We start from the raw sequence: 17,163 nt of genomic DNA on the forward strand, positions 1-17,163 counted from the left end.
GATGGAAGAATCACACTTAGAAGTCTTGGGATTTGATCACGGACCTCTAGATGGTACCTATAGCTATTACAAAATTTTTACTAAGTAGAAATGGAGCTTTAATCAGGGAGTCAGGAAGCCATCATATTAATTTAATACCTATGTCCTAATTTGAAGGATAAGATTAAATTTATTTTATAATTTTTTTTTTTTTTGCAAAGCCTCAAGTCAATTTGAGGCTTCAAAATTCACTGTAAGCTTCAAGATTCTAGATTAAGGAATTAAAATGTAAGAGCCACAGGATAAAGAAAAACCTAATACCCACCCTGGTTTGAGATCTATTTCACTCCTCCATTAGGGGGAATTTAACAATATCTAATAACTGAATTCATCAAGCCAATCAGAGAAATATAATTAAAAATAGCATTTTGCAGATAATACTGTAATATTACAACTGGCCGCAATTCCAGTATTTCCTCAGTTTCCAGAACTTCCATGGAATAGATGGCCTGAATAAGACAATGATCTGGATGAATTTGATTAACTGAAGTTCTCATTGAAATGGACACTACTGAGGTTTACATTAATTACCCAAATAAAATAGCATTTTGGATTTTAAAAGGTGGCAGCAATAGCAGCTGAGAAAAGTACTCTAAGAAAGTCCCTTTATTGCTAAATTTGGAATCCTAATACAAGTTTCAGGAGAACTAGATCCAGCAAACCTAGGTCTGAGAAGTCATCTCACTGCTCTCTTTGAGAGATAAGAACCCCACTGTTCTCAAAGCTCATCTATCAAAAAATGTTAAAACTTCCCTCCTTTAAACGCTTAATCTGATTACAAGCAGTTCAAGAACTGATACAATAACTTCCCTCCTCAGTATCACTCAAGTTAGGAAATACTCCTCCTGAAGTTTATGGTGCACCTTTAATCTCTTTCCCCCAAGTCTTACATCATGCCCCTGCATGCCATGTTTACCCTGAGGGAAGCCACGTTATAAAGTCCCAATGTCTAGACATGCAGCTCACCCAATCCATCAGAAAGAAAGGTTTCAAAAGTATGTAAATATTAATTTCTAGCCAAAAGAACAAAGCAAAGTTAATATCTAAAATTAAAATAGACTTTAGATGTGACACTAATGGACTAAAGAACACTGTCTTCAAAAGAACATAGCTTGAGAGAGTCTCTAGATTTTATTATTTTTAAAAATCTCTATGAAACTTAAACAAACAAACAAACAAAAAACAACTCTAGGACTTATATCGGTATAGTCATTAAAAGCAGGTTTATTTACTGACATGGACAGATACCCATAGGAAAGTGTGATGAAAGCAGGTTATAAAACATTTGTATTTTTAGCTTTCTATTTCAAAAAAGGGGAAAAAAAAAGGCACTATCTGACATGACACACACTTTTTTTCTTCTCTCATTTCTGAGCTCAGATCAAGTGTAGAAAACTTAACAGTTATAAAGGTCAGTAATAATACATTTTTTTATCATCGCTCAGAACTGATCAGCCTTTCAAACATATACTCCCTCCCCCAAGTCTCATTCAACCATTGACAAGTCTTCAGTGATCCACTGTCACCTTTAAAAGCACATACAACCTAGAAATAAGTTTTAAATTACTTTATACTTTTGCTTGTCAGCACTTCAGACATCGTGCTTTAGGTAGACTGCAAGGTTTTCTGACGCTCAAATTTGGCTGTTTTCATCAATGACCCAGTTCAGTAAGAGCAGACTGCAGAGCATCAGACACATTGTTGTTGTTCAGTTGCCAAGTCTAGTTTGACTCTCTGTGACCCCATGAACTGCAGCATGCCAAGCTTCCCTGTCCTTCACTATCTCCCTGAGTTTGCTCAAACTCATGTCCACCGAGTCAGTGATGCCATCCAACCATCTCATCCTCTGTCACCCCTTCTCCTCTTGCCCTCAATCTTTCCCAGCATCAGGGTCTTTTATAGTGAATTGGCTCTTTGCATCAGGTGGCCAAAGTATTGGAGCTTCAGTGTTAGCATTAGTCCTTCCTCATACTCTTAGACACACACTGAAGACTACAAGGATACTCATTCAAATAGTAAGAATGATTTTCTTGGGGTACAGGATACAAAGTGCTTTTTACTCTGTTCTTTATGAATTTCTGTACTGTCTGATTAAAGACAAAACATTTTCTTTTTGGAAAAAAAATCAATATACTATATAACAAAACCAAAAAACTCATTTTCTTAAATTCTCCTGCAAATTATTCAAAGATGCCTTCTAGTAGTACCTTGCCAGAACCTCAGTTCTAGTTTAAAACATTAGCTAAAGTTACTTTAAATGTTAGGAAAGTTCTTAAGTTCCTAGTCTATTTTTTTTTTAAACTAAATGGGTCTTTGATAATCTGTAAGAGTACTATGAAACCACTGTCTTCATTTTATCAGCTACAGTTTTCCTAAGTACTATATTTAATGCTTAAGACTGTATTTACAATCCAGAGCTTTCCTGGAGGAAAAATTAGTTTAGTCCTATTTTCAAAGCTAAAGCAAAATGTGGAATTTAGTGCCTCTATTTGTTGTTGAATTATTAAAAAAATAAAAGCAGTACTTTCAGTTGACTAGCAAACTTTTAACCTTATGCACAATCCCCAGGATGAGTGTTTCAGCATTTCAAATTTAACTCAAAACAAAGGGCTTTGCTTTGAGTCTACAAATACTTCTTTCAGTTAGAAAAGTGCTAATTTGTCCAAAGTCACACAATGTATTCACTCATTTTCTTGAAGATGACTCACTCAATAATCTGAAACATAATGACTATGTGTTTGCAACAATTCAAAACAACTGCTGTAAAATGGCTTATCACTTGAACTCTGAATTCATTCAAAGGCTTCAGTTACATTTTTTGAATTTATACTTTATAAATGTAAAGCAGCTGAAGCTGCATATTTTAGCAGCAAAGAAAAAAAATTAATTGCTAATTCAGCCTTCCTAACTGCTCCCTTATGCGTTCCCAAGTCTCTTGTGGTTGAAGTTAATTTAACATTTGGAGGTGCAATCCCAACTCTGGAATTTTATTAATGAGAAGAAGATAAAGTGAATGATCGATCTCAGATTTAGCTCTACCAAAGCTCACGATTTTTGGAAACTATCCACAAATTTCTATTTTTAATACATGCAAGTGACTGTTATGGAGTTTACAGGGGTTGTTCACAAAGTGTGATTCCTGGACCAGCAGCATCAGCAATACTTGAAAACTTGCTAAAATTGTAAATATTACTGCCTCCCTCTCCCCAAATCAAACTCTTCAGGTGGAGTCCAGCAAATGGCAGTTTAACAAGCTGTGCAGGTGAATCTTATGTACTCTGAAGTTTGAGCGTCACTGCTTCAGAAAGTGTGAGTGATGGTCAGTAACTCACAAACTGGTGCTCAGCAAGTCTTGGATCATCAAATTATTTCACATCATTTCAGATTAGCCCACATCCCCAATTACATTCTAAGCTCTTTGCTGATGTCATTCTTCTTTTCTAGTCCACATAGTTCCCAGCACTGTGCTGGGACATAAAAATGACTGTTTAATGTTTGCTATCTTAGTCTTTTGAAGAAGAAAGTTATAATAACACTAACTTACCAGCCTGATGTTATCTTCTGGGCGAAGTAATATGAACATTGCTTGGAGATGCTGCTGGAGATCACCTGGTGAAATTTTCAAAACAAAGGATAATTATTCTCCATTGTAATGTTAAGAGAAAGGATTCCTTCTACCCTAATAACTTGTGTAAAAGAAAGTTCTGGTTCACTGAGGGGCTCTAATTAGAGAAACTGAGGGTCTTTATATGAATGGTGGACTGCATCTCCATACATTCACTTTTAAGTTTACCCTACATTAAAATTTGCTTTGTGTTTGTCCTAGCTGCACTTGAGCCCAATCACAGTTTTGTACTATGGCTGATATTGATGAGAGTGATGGGCAGAGAAAGCACTGGCTGTGTTTTCAGGGCCACAGAAGGTGGAACTGAGGGAATCTTGAAACTGAGGTGTATGGTATGTAGTGTTAGAATCATCCCTAACTTAAAAAAAGCTAACCATTTTGCCATTCCTATTTTTGTAACTGCAATATTCAGCTGCAAAAATCATAATTAAAAAGATTTTTAGATTCCCCCTGGAATAATGTCAACAGTTAAAAATGATTTCCACGTTAGTGGCTGATATTAAAAAGACAGTACTTATTAAACAGGCTTCCCTGATGGTGCAAAGGTAAAGAATCCACCTGCCAATGCAGGAGATGCAGGTTTAGTCCTTAGGTTGGGAAGACCCTCTGGAGAAGAAAGTGACAACTCATTCCAGTATTCTTGCCTGAAAAGTTCTATGGGCAGAGGAGCCAGGAGGGCTACAGTCCATAAGAGTTGGGCATGACTGAGCAACTGAGCACACACTTATTAAATACATCAAATCTTGGGAAATCCCTGGTGGTCCAGTGGTGAGGACTCTGTGTGTTCTCTGCTGAGGGCGTGGGTTCAATACTTGGTCAGGAACTAAGATCTTGCAAGCCACATGGCATGGCCAAAAAAAAGAAAAATGCGTGTATGTGTGTATAAATACAGCAAATCTCAAGGGCTATAAATTCTAGTGATCATTAGGTGCTTTAAAATGGCCAATCATTATTTCAATCCTCACTAGTTTTTATACATTCTATAAAACTAAGTTGAAATTTCTTTGTATCAAACTATTATAGATTTCCTCATATTCCCTACTATACTAGGAAATCTGATGCTTTGGCTGTGTGTCAGTTGCTCAGCCATGTCTGACTCTTTGCAACCCCATGGACTGCAGCCTGTACCAAGTTCCTCTGTCCATGGAATTCTCCAGGCAAGAATACTGGAGTGGGTAGCCATTCCCTTCTCCAGGCAATCTTCCTGACCCAGGGGTTGAACTCAGGTTTCCTGCATTACAGCCAGATTCTTTACTGTCTGAACCACCAGGGAAGCTTTGGCTAGTAAGAGATAATTAGATAATGTACTGTCATAAATGAAGACGATGAGAGAACAAAAAAACTTCATTCCTGCCCAACCCTTTTTTGAGTCTAAAGTGACTAACGCAGCTGCACAATCACAGATGCCAGTGTAACCTGTTCTCACACTGGTCTTGGAATCTCCATACATACTTTTCCTCTAGGTAACTTCATAGCTGTTAATTATGAGATGAAATACTGATATGTGCAAGAAGTGGAGAGAGACAGGAAGAAAAAAAAGTAGGCTGGCAAACAGACATTGTCTGTCCTCTGATACTTGTGGGATCTTAGGTTCCCTGACTGGGGATGGACCCCAGACCCTCAGCAGTGAAAACGCAGAATCCTTACCACTGGACCACCAGGGAATTCCCCTCTTTTGTTCTCTTAAAGAATAGTTTTTTTGCCTTTCCCCCTCATTTTACTGTTGGCTTCTTTATTCTTCTATTGAAGAACCTTTCAACTTTCAAAATTAAAAAGAAGAGTCACTATGTTTGCCCAGGTTCATTCTATTATACTTCAAACCCAGAGACACAATATAAGTCTCATGTGCAAGAACCAGTGTGGGTTCATAGCAGAAATCCAAGAGAAATGAAAACATGTGTCCACACAAACACGTGTACACAATGTTCACAGCAGCATTATTCATGTTAGTCCTCAAATGGAAAACACTCAAATGTCTATCAACTGATGGATGGATAAATAAAATGTGGTGTATATCCATACATTATGATATTATTCTATCATAAAAAGGATACATACTATCACATGGATGAGTCTTGAAAGGGGCCATGTCTTAAGTGAAAGGTGCCTGTTTCAAAAGGTTGTTTATATGGTTCCCCTTACATGGAACACCCCTAACAGGCTAATCTATAGAGACAGGATGTAGATTAGCGACTGCTCAGGGATAGGAGGGAGGGTGGGCGACATAGGGAGGGACTGCTAATGGGTACTGGGTTGCTTTTTGAGGTGACGAGGATGTCCTAAAATTAGACTGTAGTGATGGCTGTGTAACTCTGTGAATACACTGAAAAAAAATCACTGAATGTACACTTTAAATGGGTAAATTGGGTGAATAATATAGTATTTATGTCTCAATAAAGCTGTTAAAAAAAGAAAAGAACAAGAGTGGGGAGACAAAGTATTAGGTATAAACAATGAAGAATGCCTACAATTACTAGCTACAATTGAGGTAAGCAGCTCAGGCTTTTTAAAAACTAAGTTTTCTTTTTGTTCTATGAAGACAAATAACCTGAGGAAAGAATTTTCAGGATGGAGAACTTCCAGAGGAGAAAAACGTTTCTGGGCAAATGATCAGTTGCTAAGTTATGTCTGACTCTTGCAACCCCATGGACTGTAGCCTGCCAGGCTCCTCTGTCCATGGGATTTCCTAGGCAAGAATACTAGAGTGAGTTCTCATTTCCTCCTCCAAGGGATCTTCCCGACCCACAGGTCGAACGTGCATCTTCTGCCTCTCCTGAAATGGCAGGTGGGTCCTTTACCACTTGAGCCACCTGGGAAGCCCTTCTGGGCAAAGAGTAGCAGTAAATCCCCACTCCAGCTACTACTGGCCCAAAGATCTAGCTGGCTTCTCAGAAGGTTCAACAAAGTCAGGGAGCCCTACCCCTACAAAGGGGCTTCTTATGCGAGCGGGGCATGTAGAAGCTCAGGTTTGTTAGTGGTAACTGCCATGAACAAAGTTGGTGCTTCCTACTAGGAAACCGTCCTTCACAGAGACTAACAGAGGCAACACACCCGAACCATTAAGATCCCTTTTCTACATTTTATTTTCATATATTTCACTGCTGGTAGTGACGTTCTAGACTTGTTTGATTTTATAGACTTTCGGTTGTTTCTCTTTAAAATGTTAGCAGACACTCACTTATGATATTGCCTTTTGATTACAAAAAAGTACTTGGATATTTTTAAGGAAGCCCAGATAAAATTCTAACTAGCTTGAGAAACATGCAGAAGAAAGTATCATGAGACAGAGGAAGCCCTTGATCTGCTCTCAATTCTGCAATCATCTTTTCAGTTACTGTGGACTTGGCCAAGGGAGCGCCCAGCTTATGCGAAGGTCTGGCTCTATGAGCTGCATTTATACTCACACTGCCTCATCTGTTATGGTCTGAATCACAAATAAAGTCCATTCAGTTTGTGTTAAATCTGCTTCTCTTTTTGGTATAGAGAAAGCTCAGTGGACAAGGTCAAGTAGAAACCTGGGTGGCAGCTGAGTGTGAAAGTCTGACCAAAGAAAAAGACCAACCAGGGCCAGGAGCTTTAAAAGCCCCTGACCCCACTTACCATTACATGCCACAGAGTAATTTAACTAACATCTTAGTCAGACAAGCTGGATTTAAGCCAATATTTCATCTTCTTTTTACTGTAAATGATAAATATCCACAGCAAACAGAAACACAAAGCTCAACTGGGTCTACTTCCTCTGTGCATTCAAGTTTTGGGGGAGTTTTTCGCGTGCCCCTTTTAAAAATTTTCCACGGCTGAGGTTTTGGTAGGAGGATAATACTGTCCAATGAGCTGGATTATAATTCTGAGCTGCTACATTTTGAACGAGATGAAGCCCCAGACAGGAAGTAGGGCAGCCACTAAAATAGCCGAGATTATCTGGACTGGAGCTAAACTCAACTACTGGCTCAATGGGACCCAGGATTTCTGGTTTTCACCTCTGACCTACACACTCAAGGTTTACAGTCTTCTTTGTTCTTTTCTTACTAATTCTAACTTCCAGGTAATACATCATCCAAATGGCCGATTTTGGACAATAAGCAAACACTCTTTGTATAGCACTTATTGAGGTTTCTCTAATTGATGTCCTGAGGACAACCAACTTTTATTTCCTCCCCCAAATGATACAAATTAGACTTGCTATTTAGAAGAGAGGCATAAGGCTGGTTATCTTCCTAAACTATGGATATCCTATACCTGGAGACCTCTCTCCTGAGACAAACTTTCTTCGATTCTTTCTTAACCTCATCACCACAGATGCACCTAATGCTAGAGAAGTCTAAAAAGTAAAAGTAAAGTAAAGTTGCTCAGTGGTTTCCGAATCTTTACGACCCCATGGACTGTAGCCTACCAGGCTCCTCTGTCCATGGGATTTTCCAGGCAAGAGTACTGGAGTGGGTTGCCATTTCCTTCTCCAGTGGATCTTCCCGACCCAGAGATTGAACCCAGGTCTCCAGCATTGCAGACAGATGCTTTACCGTCTGAGCCACCAGGGAAGCCCCTAGAGAAGTCTAACATATGGAAATATAAATGCACCTTCCACTGTTAGTGGGTGTGATACTGTGATTTATAACAAGAAATATATTTCATCTCTGTCCAGTTTGTGGCACAGAGTTTGTAATATTACTTTAATTTCTTAAATGATGGGAGCCAGGAAGATGTCTTCTGTTATATTAATGATCTGACACTCTAGGAAAGTACCTCGGGATGGGGGCTGGTTGCCAGGGGAAACAACCATGTGATCAGAGGGTTGGAATTTCCTTATCTGGGGAGGGAAGAGGGGCTGAAAGTTGAATGGATTACCAATAGCCAATAATTTAATGATGTCAGTGTAGTGAAGCCAGCACAAAAACTCAAAAGGGCAGGGTTCAGAGTGCTGCTAGATTGAGGAACACATGAAGACTGGGGAGCGTGTGCATTCAGAGGGTATAGAAGCCCAGTGCCCCTTCCCAAATATCTTGCCTTACACATCTCTTCCATCTGGCTGTTCTGAGTTATATCCTTTTATAATAAGCCAGCCATCCAGTAAGTAAAATGTTTCTCTGAGTTCTATAAACTGCTCTAGCAAATTACACAATCCCAAGGAAGGGGTCACCGGAACATTCAATCTACAACAAGTTGAACTGGTGACTGGCATCTGAAGTGGGGGATAGGGAGGGGCGGCCTTATACAATAGAGCCCTTAACCTGTGGAATCTGACACTACCTCCAGGTAGACAATGTCAAAAATGAATTGAATTGCCAGATACCCAGTTAGTGTCTGAGAACTGCTTGGAGGTGTGGGAAAAAAAGCCTCACATTATTATTCAGTTCAGTTGCTCAGTGGTGTCCGACTCTTTGCAACTCCATGAATCACAGCACGCCAGGCCTCCCTGTCCATCACCAACTCCAGGAGTTCACTCAAACTCATGTCCATCGAGTCGGTGATACCATCCAGCCATCTCATTCTCTGTCGTCCCCGTCTCCTCCCGCCCTCAATCACTCCCAGCATCAGAGTCTTTTCCAGTGACTCAACTCATCGCATGAGGTGGCCAAAGTATTGGAGTTTCAGCTTTAGCATCAGTCCTTCCAATGTTAGGTGAAGAATATTAGCAGGTTATTTCAAAATCACAGCATTATACCCATACCTAAGTGAACATTTATCTGATGACTCTCTGTTTCTATATGTCTTCTGAATTACATTTTCAGTCTTTTTAATGTGAACACCCAATCAAGACATAGACTCTGGTATTTAAATATATGATATAATAACTTGTTATCACAATAGTGACACTGAATTTACTTTAAATTAGTAATATACCATATTAGTCTTGTGATTTCCCTAGAGAGCAGACAAAAACAAATACTATCTTTGGTCAGTTGATACTGCATGGGATTTGAGGAAACAACTGAACATCTTTTAGCTGATTACTGAAACCTTGCTCGAGAAATCACATTAAGATGTCATTAACGTCTTTTTGAACCTTATTATTTTTCCAATAAAAATTTATCGAACATCTACTTCATGTATAAGGCATTCTGCTAAGTGCCAGAAAAATGGTCTATGAGCATGAAAGAAAAGTGATTACAGCATAGTACAATGCTTTCTTTCACTATTAAAGAACTGCTGCAGAAATGGCAATGGAGGTAGTCAGTCTTCTCATACAAAACAAAAGGCAAAGAAACCAAGAACAGGAATGGCATATGTGGAGCTTTACCTGCATGCTTGTTGCGTCTGTGGCTGACTCTTGGTGTGGATGAGCCATTTCCCCGTGGTAGAAAAAGGGCAGCACCTTTGACAGTTAGGAAGCTCTCACTGATGCTGCAAGGAAAAAAGTACAAATAAATAAGTAAATAAGCAATTTAAGGAGGAAAAACCAAAGAGTAAGATGAAGACTGACTTTGGGATTATTTTCTCTTTCCTCTTTTAAAGTTCCAACCTCATGGGACAAAGTTAAAATAAAATCAAAAGAAACTCTGATAAACAACAAGGAACTACTGTATGGTGGCCCAGGGAACTATATTCAATATCTTGTAACAAACCATAATGGAAAAGAACATGTACACATATGTATGAATCACTCTGTTGTACCAGAAACTAATATGACATTGCAGATCAACTATACTTCAATTTAAAAAAAGAAAAAAAGAGAAACTCTGGTTACTCACACAGTCTTATCTACTACAGACAATTCTTCTGCAACAAAATTCACACTATTCTACATACATTACACAGTAGCAGTTAAGAGGGACGGTTCTAGAAACAAGGGTGAAGGGTCTGGAACCAGACTGCCTGGGTTTGGATCCTAGCTCTGCTACTTCTTACCTGAGTGAGTTTAAGGGGCGTAAGTTTCTTTATCTATAAAAGAGAGATTAATAAACGAATTGAGCTTCTTGTGAGAAGTCAATAAGAATAAGAAGCTTCATGGAGTGGCGCCCTTAATAAACATTAGTTTAACAACTCATAGATCTATGGTTTCAACAGTGTTCTAATCATATGTGAAATGTGTGATAATACTTAGCTACTAACAATAGATATGCTTGCAAAAAAAGGTTTATATTTAAAATACACACATATCACACTAAAGTGTTACTCAGAATTTTACTTTCATAAACTTGCATTTCCATAGCGTTGAAAAGGCATAGTGCACAGGAAGTATATTCACCTCACAGAGTGTGCCTTGAGTATTAATATGATCCTTCACGTGAATGATAGCTCAACAGAGATGGAGAATTACTGCTCAGAGGCTATTCAAAGCACAATTACTAGTGGATATCCACAAAAAACCCAAAATTGTATCTGCATTATTTCATATCAACAGACTAAGCCTTTCAATGTTATCTACAGAATTCAAAAAGGATAGAACTTATAAACCATTAATGGTAAAGTTTAGAAACACATAATGAAGGATTCCAAGATTGTCTTTGAGTACTCCAGGCAGGGTTAGTTAATGTATTGTAAATTACACTGCTCTGCTTATTGGACATTTCTGCTTGGGAATCTAATTGGCATTTCAAATTTATACTGCCAAAACTAATCTCTTGAATTCCCTGCAAATCTGATCCCTGGCCACATCCACCCAAGTTGTTTAGGACAAACATATAACAGTTATTCTTGGCTTCTCTGTGTCTGACAATATATATCTAACCCATCAGCAAGACCTATGAGACTTGAATTTGTCCATGTATCTCTATCACCACTCTGACAATGGTCTAGGGCACCACTGTTTTTCACTTAGACTGCTGTTTGAAAAGTTTTCTCTTAAGGGTTTTGTTACAGAAAATTTCAAATCGATCCAAAAGTAGAGGTAATAATATATGAGCCCCTATGTTCTCATACATTCCAGTTTCCATTCATGGCCAGTTTTGTTTCTACTATACCTCTACTTCTTTGTCCTGACCCTGAAGTGAAACTAACCCCAGACATTGTATCAGCAAAAAGCCTCTAAACTGGTCTGTCTGCAACTATTTCTGTACCACCACTATCCACTTATCAAAGAGCAACCAGAGGGCTTTAAAATAAGATATATAGATATATATATATCATATAATATCACCTCCCTGCTTAAAACCCTCCAACAGCTTCCCTTTGTATGTATAAATAAAACCCAAAGTCCTCAGCTGGGACTTCTAGGCCCTGTACCAGCTGATAAGGAGTTACTTCCTTGGTCTTATATCATCTCCCTTTTTCTTTACTATGATCTGGATGCACTAGCCTTCCTTCTGTTCTGTATTTCAGGCCTTTCTCAGGGCCTTTGTGCTCTTCGTTTTCTACTTGGGACACTATTCTCCTGGCCCGTCACCATCTACGTCACAGCTCCATATCATCACCTTCCCCCATTCCAGCATACTCGATCCTGTTGTTGTTTTGTTTTCCTTCAGGATATTTATCATAAACTAAAATTATATGTATTCACTTATATACTTGATTGTGGTCAGCTCCCTATAATAGAATACAAACTCTATGAAGAGCAAGACTTTTATTTTGCTCAGCACGGTATCTTCAACACTGGAAACAGTGCCAAGCACGGGTACTCAATAGATATCTGATGAATAAATGAATTCATTCCAGGGTTCTTCCCCCTCCCTCCCCACCCATACATAGTTTTTTCTGACCCATCACTGCAATAGGAATTGTAATTTAGGACAAGAAAATAGAAATTCTGTAATCTCACAGGTTAAAAAAAAATTATTATAGAATTCAAAATATGTGGCATATTACTGGACTGTAAAATACAAATGTTTGACAAGAAAATAATTGGCACATGAAATTAAATCATCTTTATAATGTCAGTTCTTGACTTCATTTTATCTTTTAATCATGTGGTGTGAAGCTGATAAACCTCTGAGGTAACTTGCCAAATAGATTCAAATTTGTCTTCTAAAAACAAAGACTCCACAGACGCCACTTTAAAATTCTGCACGCTGCCTGGGAGGGGCTGCCTCTGTTTTGCTTTCATCTTTAAATAAAGCATTGCGCTCTTGTGGTCTATTGCACAAGTTTTGTCTCTTGTTACATTCGTGGTGTGCACATGTCACCCTGCTGCGGGTCACTCTCTTTCACTCACATTACGGGAACAACCTAAAACAAAATGTCTAAGTGACAGGATGAGTGGGGTACACCACAGACAGGAAATGACATTCACACTTCTGCCAACACAGCAACTGTCTGCTTTACTAAATGAAAATATTTTATAAAAATAAAGGTAACAGTCTACCTATCAGCAGGCAAGTTTCAGCTAGGGGCATTTTGGCTTCCAGTACACAAAGTGGCCTCTACATCTAGCACTAAAGAAGTATATTTGTTGAGAGCTTATTTCAGTCATTCCTTTTGTGAGACAAAGGTACTTTCTCTTTGACAAACACACCAACTTCCTGGTTTTTAGAGCTCTGGAATACTGCTCTTAGATACATTTGTTGCATTTGCTTTAAAATATATCTAAGTGCCTTCTTCAAAATGTATGTAGTGCTTTCACAAGGGGGGAGTTGGGGCAGAGGACAAGAGTCCATGCTTAACTTAAAGCTACCTGGAAAATTCCTGATTATAAAAGAAAAACCAGGAGTCAAAGTCACGATTGGTATAAGGGAAAAGATGCCATTCTGTTTGAGTCTTTTATACAAATTTCAATAAACTTTTCTGATACAACAAAATGCACAGCAGATCCAGCTGGGCTGGGAGCTGCCCTAGTAGGTGCAATGTAGGCCCCCAGAGAGTCATGGCAGATGCACTCTGGATGGTATGATCAACTGTCTTTATTCTGTGGTCTCAAATTTTGACTCCCCAGTGATCACAAAAGTGGCACAAAGGGGACAGAAGTATTGGTCACAAGGGACCAGGAATGAAAGTGTGGCTAATTACAAAAAACCCTTCTCATCACTGAAAAAAAGTCAAAGTTCTATAAATGCTATCAAAGATGGGATGGCAGCATGGTGGAGCAGAAGTGAAAAAACAAAATTCGAAACCACCAGAGTTTAGGAGGATCAATTTCAACTTGAAAATTAAATGCCTGATTTGCATATGAAGAAACTAATATGTAAATTTAATCACATGTGCTTCAGTGTACGGTAAAGGCTGAGAATATCTTGCTAGGGTAACAGGAGACTCATTTATGTAAATATCCATCTTTCTGAAGCAGCTGGCTGAAGATTCAATCAGCACAGAGTTGGTCTCTAAAATCAAGAAGAGTAGGTGAAAACTTTTATATGTTTTCTGAACTGACTAGTTCTCTAGAGTCTGACCTAGGAAGAGGACTCCTCCAATAAATTCTATGGAGCCATCTGTATATGATTACAGATGCCCAAGTTAAACACAAACCCCAGAGGACTTAACTCCTATATTAAAGAAAACACATGATAAAGAACACTCTCTGAATTCAAAGATGGAGAGTAACTAGCTGCTTGATGAGAGAATGACAAGGATCATCTTTCTAACACAGTGATAATGAAGTTCTCCAGTCTTTATCAGGGATAAAACTGAAGAACATTTACTTGTGTCCTGCCCTAAGATCACCAGCTCATCAAATGGAAAATCATCCCTTGTTTGACAGATGAACTGAGCTACTAATAGCTAACTTGAGTAGATGCCAACTGTATGCCAGGCACTGAGCTAAGCACTTCACAATATTTCATTTAACCTTCACAATAAGGTTACTTTGGTACTATTTTTTACCCTCAATTTACACACAAGAGACTGAGGGGCTCAGAGATGGTAAATTATCTGCCCAAGATCATACAGCTGGCTAGCAATCCTCTGATCCAGGATTCAAACCAAGGTTTGATTTGAAAGTTCATGCTCTGAATCAGTCTTTACTATGCTGTTCTAGTTTTATGATATAGTTTATGGAAGATGAAACACGATGTCTTCCCTACAGAGCTTTTCAACAGAACAGATTTTAAAAGCAGATACAGAAGTGAAAGCAAAGGACAGAAATTCATTCAGATCTCAGCTCTGCTCATTCCTTTTTTGTTCCCTGACCAAGGCCATGAACAGAAAGACTTTACTGAGGGGAATGCAGAACATCTGGCTGAGAGATGAATCCAGATGGGCTGCACAGTAGAGAAAAGAACTGGGCACGATGGTAGCATTTTTAGTCTCAAAAACAGAGGAATGAATCCTCTGCTTTAAATAATTCAGGGAAGCACTCTGTGCCAATCCCTCCCAATCAAAAGCACTTTCCAAAGCATGAAATTTGTGAACTGGCAGTTTCTACTCCGGCAAAGTGTAGAGAAGGTCAACTAAGGGAAGAAAACACTTAACTGTTTTGAGATTAGAATAAATTTTTGAGGAATGTGGCCAGGGTGGTCAACCATGACCAGCAGGAAGGCTGGTCAAATAAAGCAAAATAAAGGAAGCAAAATAAAGCAACACACCTGCAAACTGCTACATGTGAGTCTGACAGACATTATTCTGTTTTACAAGTAACACACAAGATGAAATGAATCATTTACTATGGGAAATCAAGTTTCATACAGTGGGTGTAATGCTTTCACTTTAACATGAAAATGAATAAAGTGGATTTTCATGTTTATAATGTTTCTAATGCTGAGTTCTTGAGTTTGCTTGGCATTTCTGCCTGAAGTGAAAACTCATAGGTAAATTATTGTGTAATACAGAAAGCACAACTGCACAAGGTAAGCTGTTGGCATTTATGTGAAATTCAAATACACATAATTTTCCTGAACTGTTTTATATTTTTATCTTGAAGAATACTCATTTATGAGAAAACTATCAAATACATTTCATTCTCGTAACAACACTCTCCCTTTCCTGATTAACTTTTCTCTGCTTATTTAAGTGTTTGATTTTCAGATTCAAGGTACTAGGGCAGCCATGTCAATCCCATTAGGTGGAAAAGAATTCATGTGAATTCTTACAGAGAAGGTAATTTCGTAATAAAAGTTTCAAATATCAGACCAGAGACCAAACTACAGAGCTATGAATACTAGCACCTACTGAAAAAGTCTGGCTAAATTCAAAAAACAGGAAGGGAAAGTCATTGTTGCTTGATGGATGAAACATGGCTACAAAAGTCAATAGCAAACGTCCAGGTAATGAGAAAAGTTTGATTCTGTAATCCTAAAGAAACTGAAATTACAATGAGAGAAAATCCAAACCTAAACATTGTATGCACTATTCTCTGTAATTAAACGATCCCCAACCCAATCCCCAACATACAGGTGGTAAGTTCCAGTGACAATGTTGGAATGGCAATGGATACCTGGAACTTTCTCCCCACCCAGCACATATAAACTCCCAGACACAAGCCTGTGAATGCAGCAGCAGGATTTTTTTCTCCATCAGCAGATAAGCAGAGGCTGGGGTACATTAGTAAACCAATCACTGGCAAAGGAAAGAAAAGCTTATGGCTCCAGTTCTTATTCACTAACTACAACCACTGGACTATTTTAGTCCTAGCTAGCCTTCCACTTAAAACTCTGTTGCACAATGCCCAGCACAAGTACCTTCAGATGCAGCTATTTACCCATCTTTCCTCCTTTTCTACAATCTACGAAGAAGAAAAAAAAGGTCTGTTCAAGGCTGAGGAACAAATTCCATCAGGACTAATCTTCCTGGTCCTTTTCCTACAGAGCATAAATTAGAGGGACACCCCCCACCCCGGATATTCCTTTTATAATTTTGAATGTTCATTTACTGATAAGATCTTGTAACTATTTCATGCTTGCTTCAAACATGTACATCTCAGAAACGTCCAGACAGAAACACAATCTAGGATCAACAATTTTACCACTGGCCATACAATTCAACCTTCCCATTTCTAGAGATGGGGGTACATCTGAGTTGCCATTTGTGGTTTCTGGCTGACAAGCAGTAATAGAGAGCTCTCCTGCCTAATGTCACCCTAGTCACCTTTTGGGGAATCTCCCTCAATGTACCTAGTCATGGTGACCTTCCAACTCTGGAGGTGCAAGGGGCCTTGCAGGATGCTGGCATGTGGATTAGGCCTGGCCAGTGGAAACTGCCTCCTGAATCTCAGGTAGGCGATATAAGTGAGTAAAGAAAGTGGGGGATGGTCACATTCACCACGGGGAGAGTGGCAAGGTATAGACTAGTCTATGCCTACTCTGGCTTTTCCTTGAATGTCCTTGGCTCCTGCCCGTTCCTAGGTTTGGTCTTCCAGCCTCCCATCCATTAGGTAAGCTCTGATACCCTTCTAAGAAAAATTTTGCTGAAGATAGTTAATATTCATTTCTGAGCTTGCAGCAGAGAATCTGATACATCAACTGAAGTTCAGAGAATCCAATGGCTTGCCTGAAGTCACACAGCTAGGTAGGAGTGGAGCACAGACGAAGGTCCAAGTCATCTGAAACCCAGGGAAGCTTTATCCTAAGTTGGTTAAAGTTAAGTCGCTCGGTCGTGTCCAGCTCTTTGCAAACCCGTGGACTGTAGCCCACCAGGCTCCTCCATCCATGGGATTCTCCAGGCAAGAATACTGGAGTGGGTGGCCATATCCTAAGTTA

General features: G+C 39.0%; 1 protein-coding gene and 2 non-coding genes across 7 annotated transcripts in view; all 3 read right to left on the reverse strand.

Annotated features, from left to right (window-relative positions):
• Positions 1 to 17,163, reverse strand: part of SSH2 (slingshot protein phosphatase 2) — a 252,391-nt gene that overhangs the window by 51,074 nt on the left and 184,154 nt on the right. For all 5 annotated transcript variants that reach the window (XM_055402670.2, XM_088828748.1, XM_055402643.2 and 2 more), the window contains 2 exons: positions 9,903 to 10,006; positions 3,584 to 3,648 (listed from right to left, as the gene is read on the reverse strand). In XM_055402670.2, coding sequence (XP_055258645.2) covers positions 3,584 to 3,648; positions 9,903 to 10,006 — 169 coding nt within the window. The remainder of the gene's footprint in view (positions 1 to 3,583; positions 3,649 to 9,902; positions 10,007 to 17,163) is intronic.
• On the reverse strand, positions 1,411 to 1,482 carry LOC129544839 (small nucleolar RNA U2-30). Its single transcript, XR_008683583.1, has one exon. It is a non-coding gene; the product is annotated as a small nucleolar RNA U2-30 (small nucleolar RNA).
• Positions 1,621 to 1,700, reverse strand: LOC129544840 (small nucleolar RNA U2-19). The gene has a single exon (XR_008683584.1). It is a non-coding gene; the product is annotated as a small nucleolar RNA U2-19 (small nucleolar RNA).

This window comes from Moschus berezovskii, chromosome 20, assembly GCF_049115385.1.
Source record: "Moschus berezovskii isolate FMDL1 chromosome 20, NW_MosBer_1.0, whole genome shotgun sequence".
Taxonomy (NCBI): Eukaryota; Metazoa; Chordata; class Mammalia; order Artiodactyla; family Moschidae; genus Moschus; species Moschus berezovskii.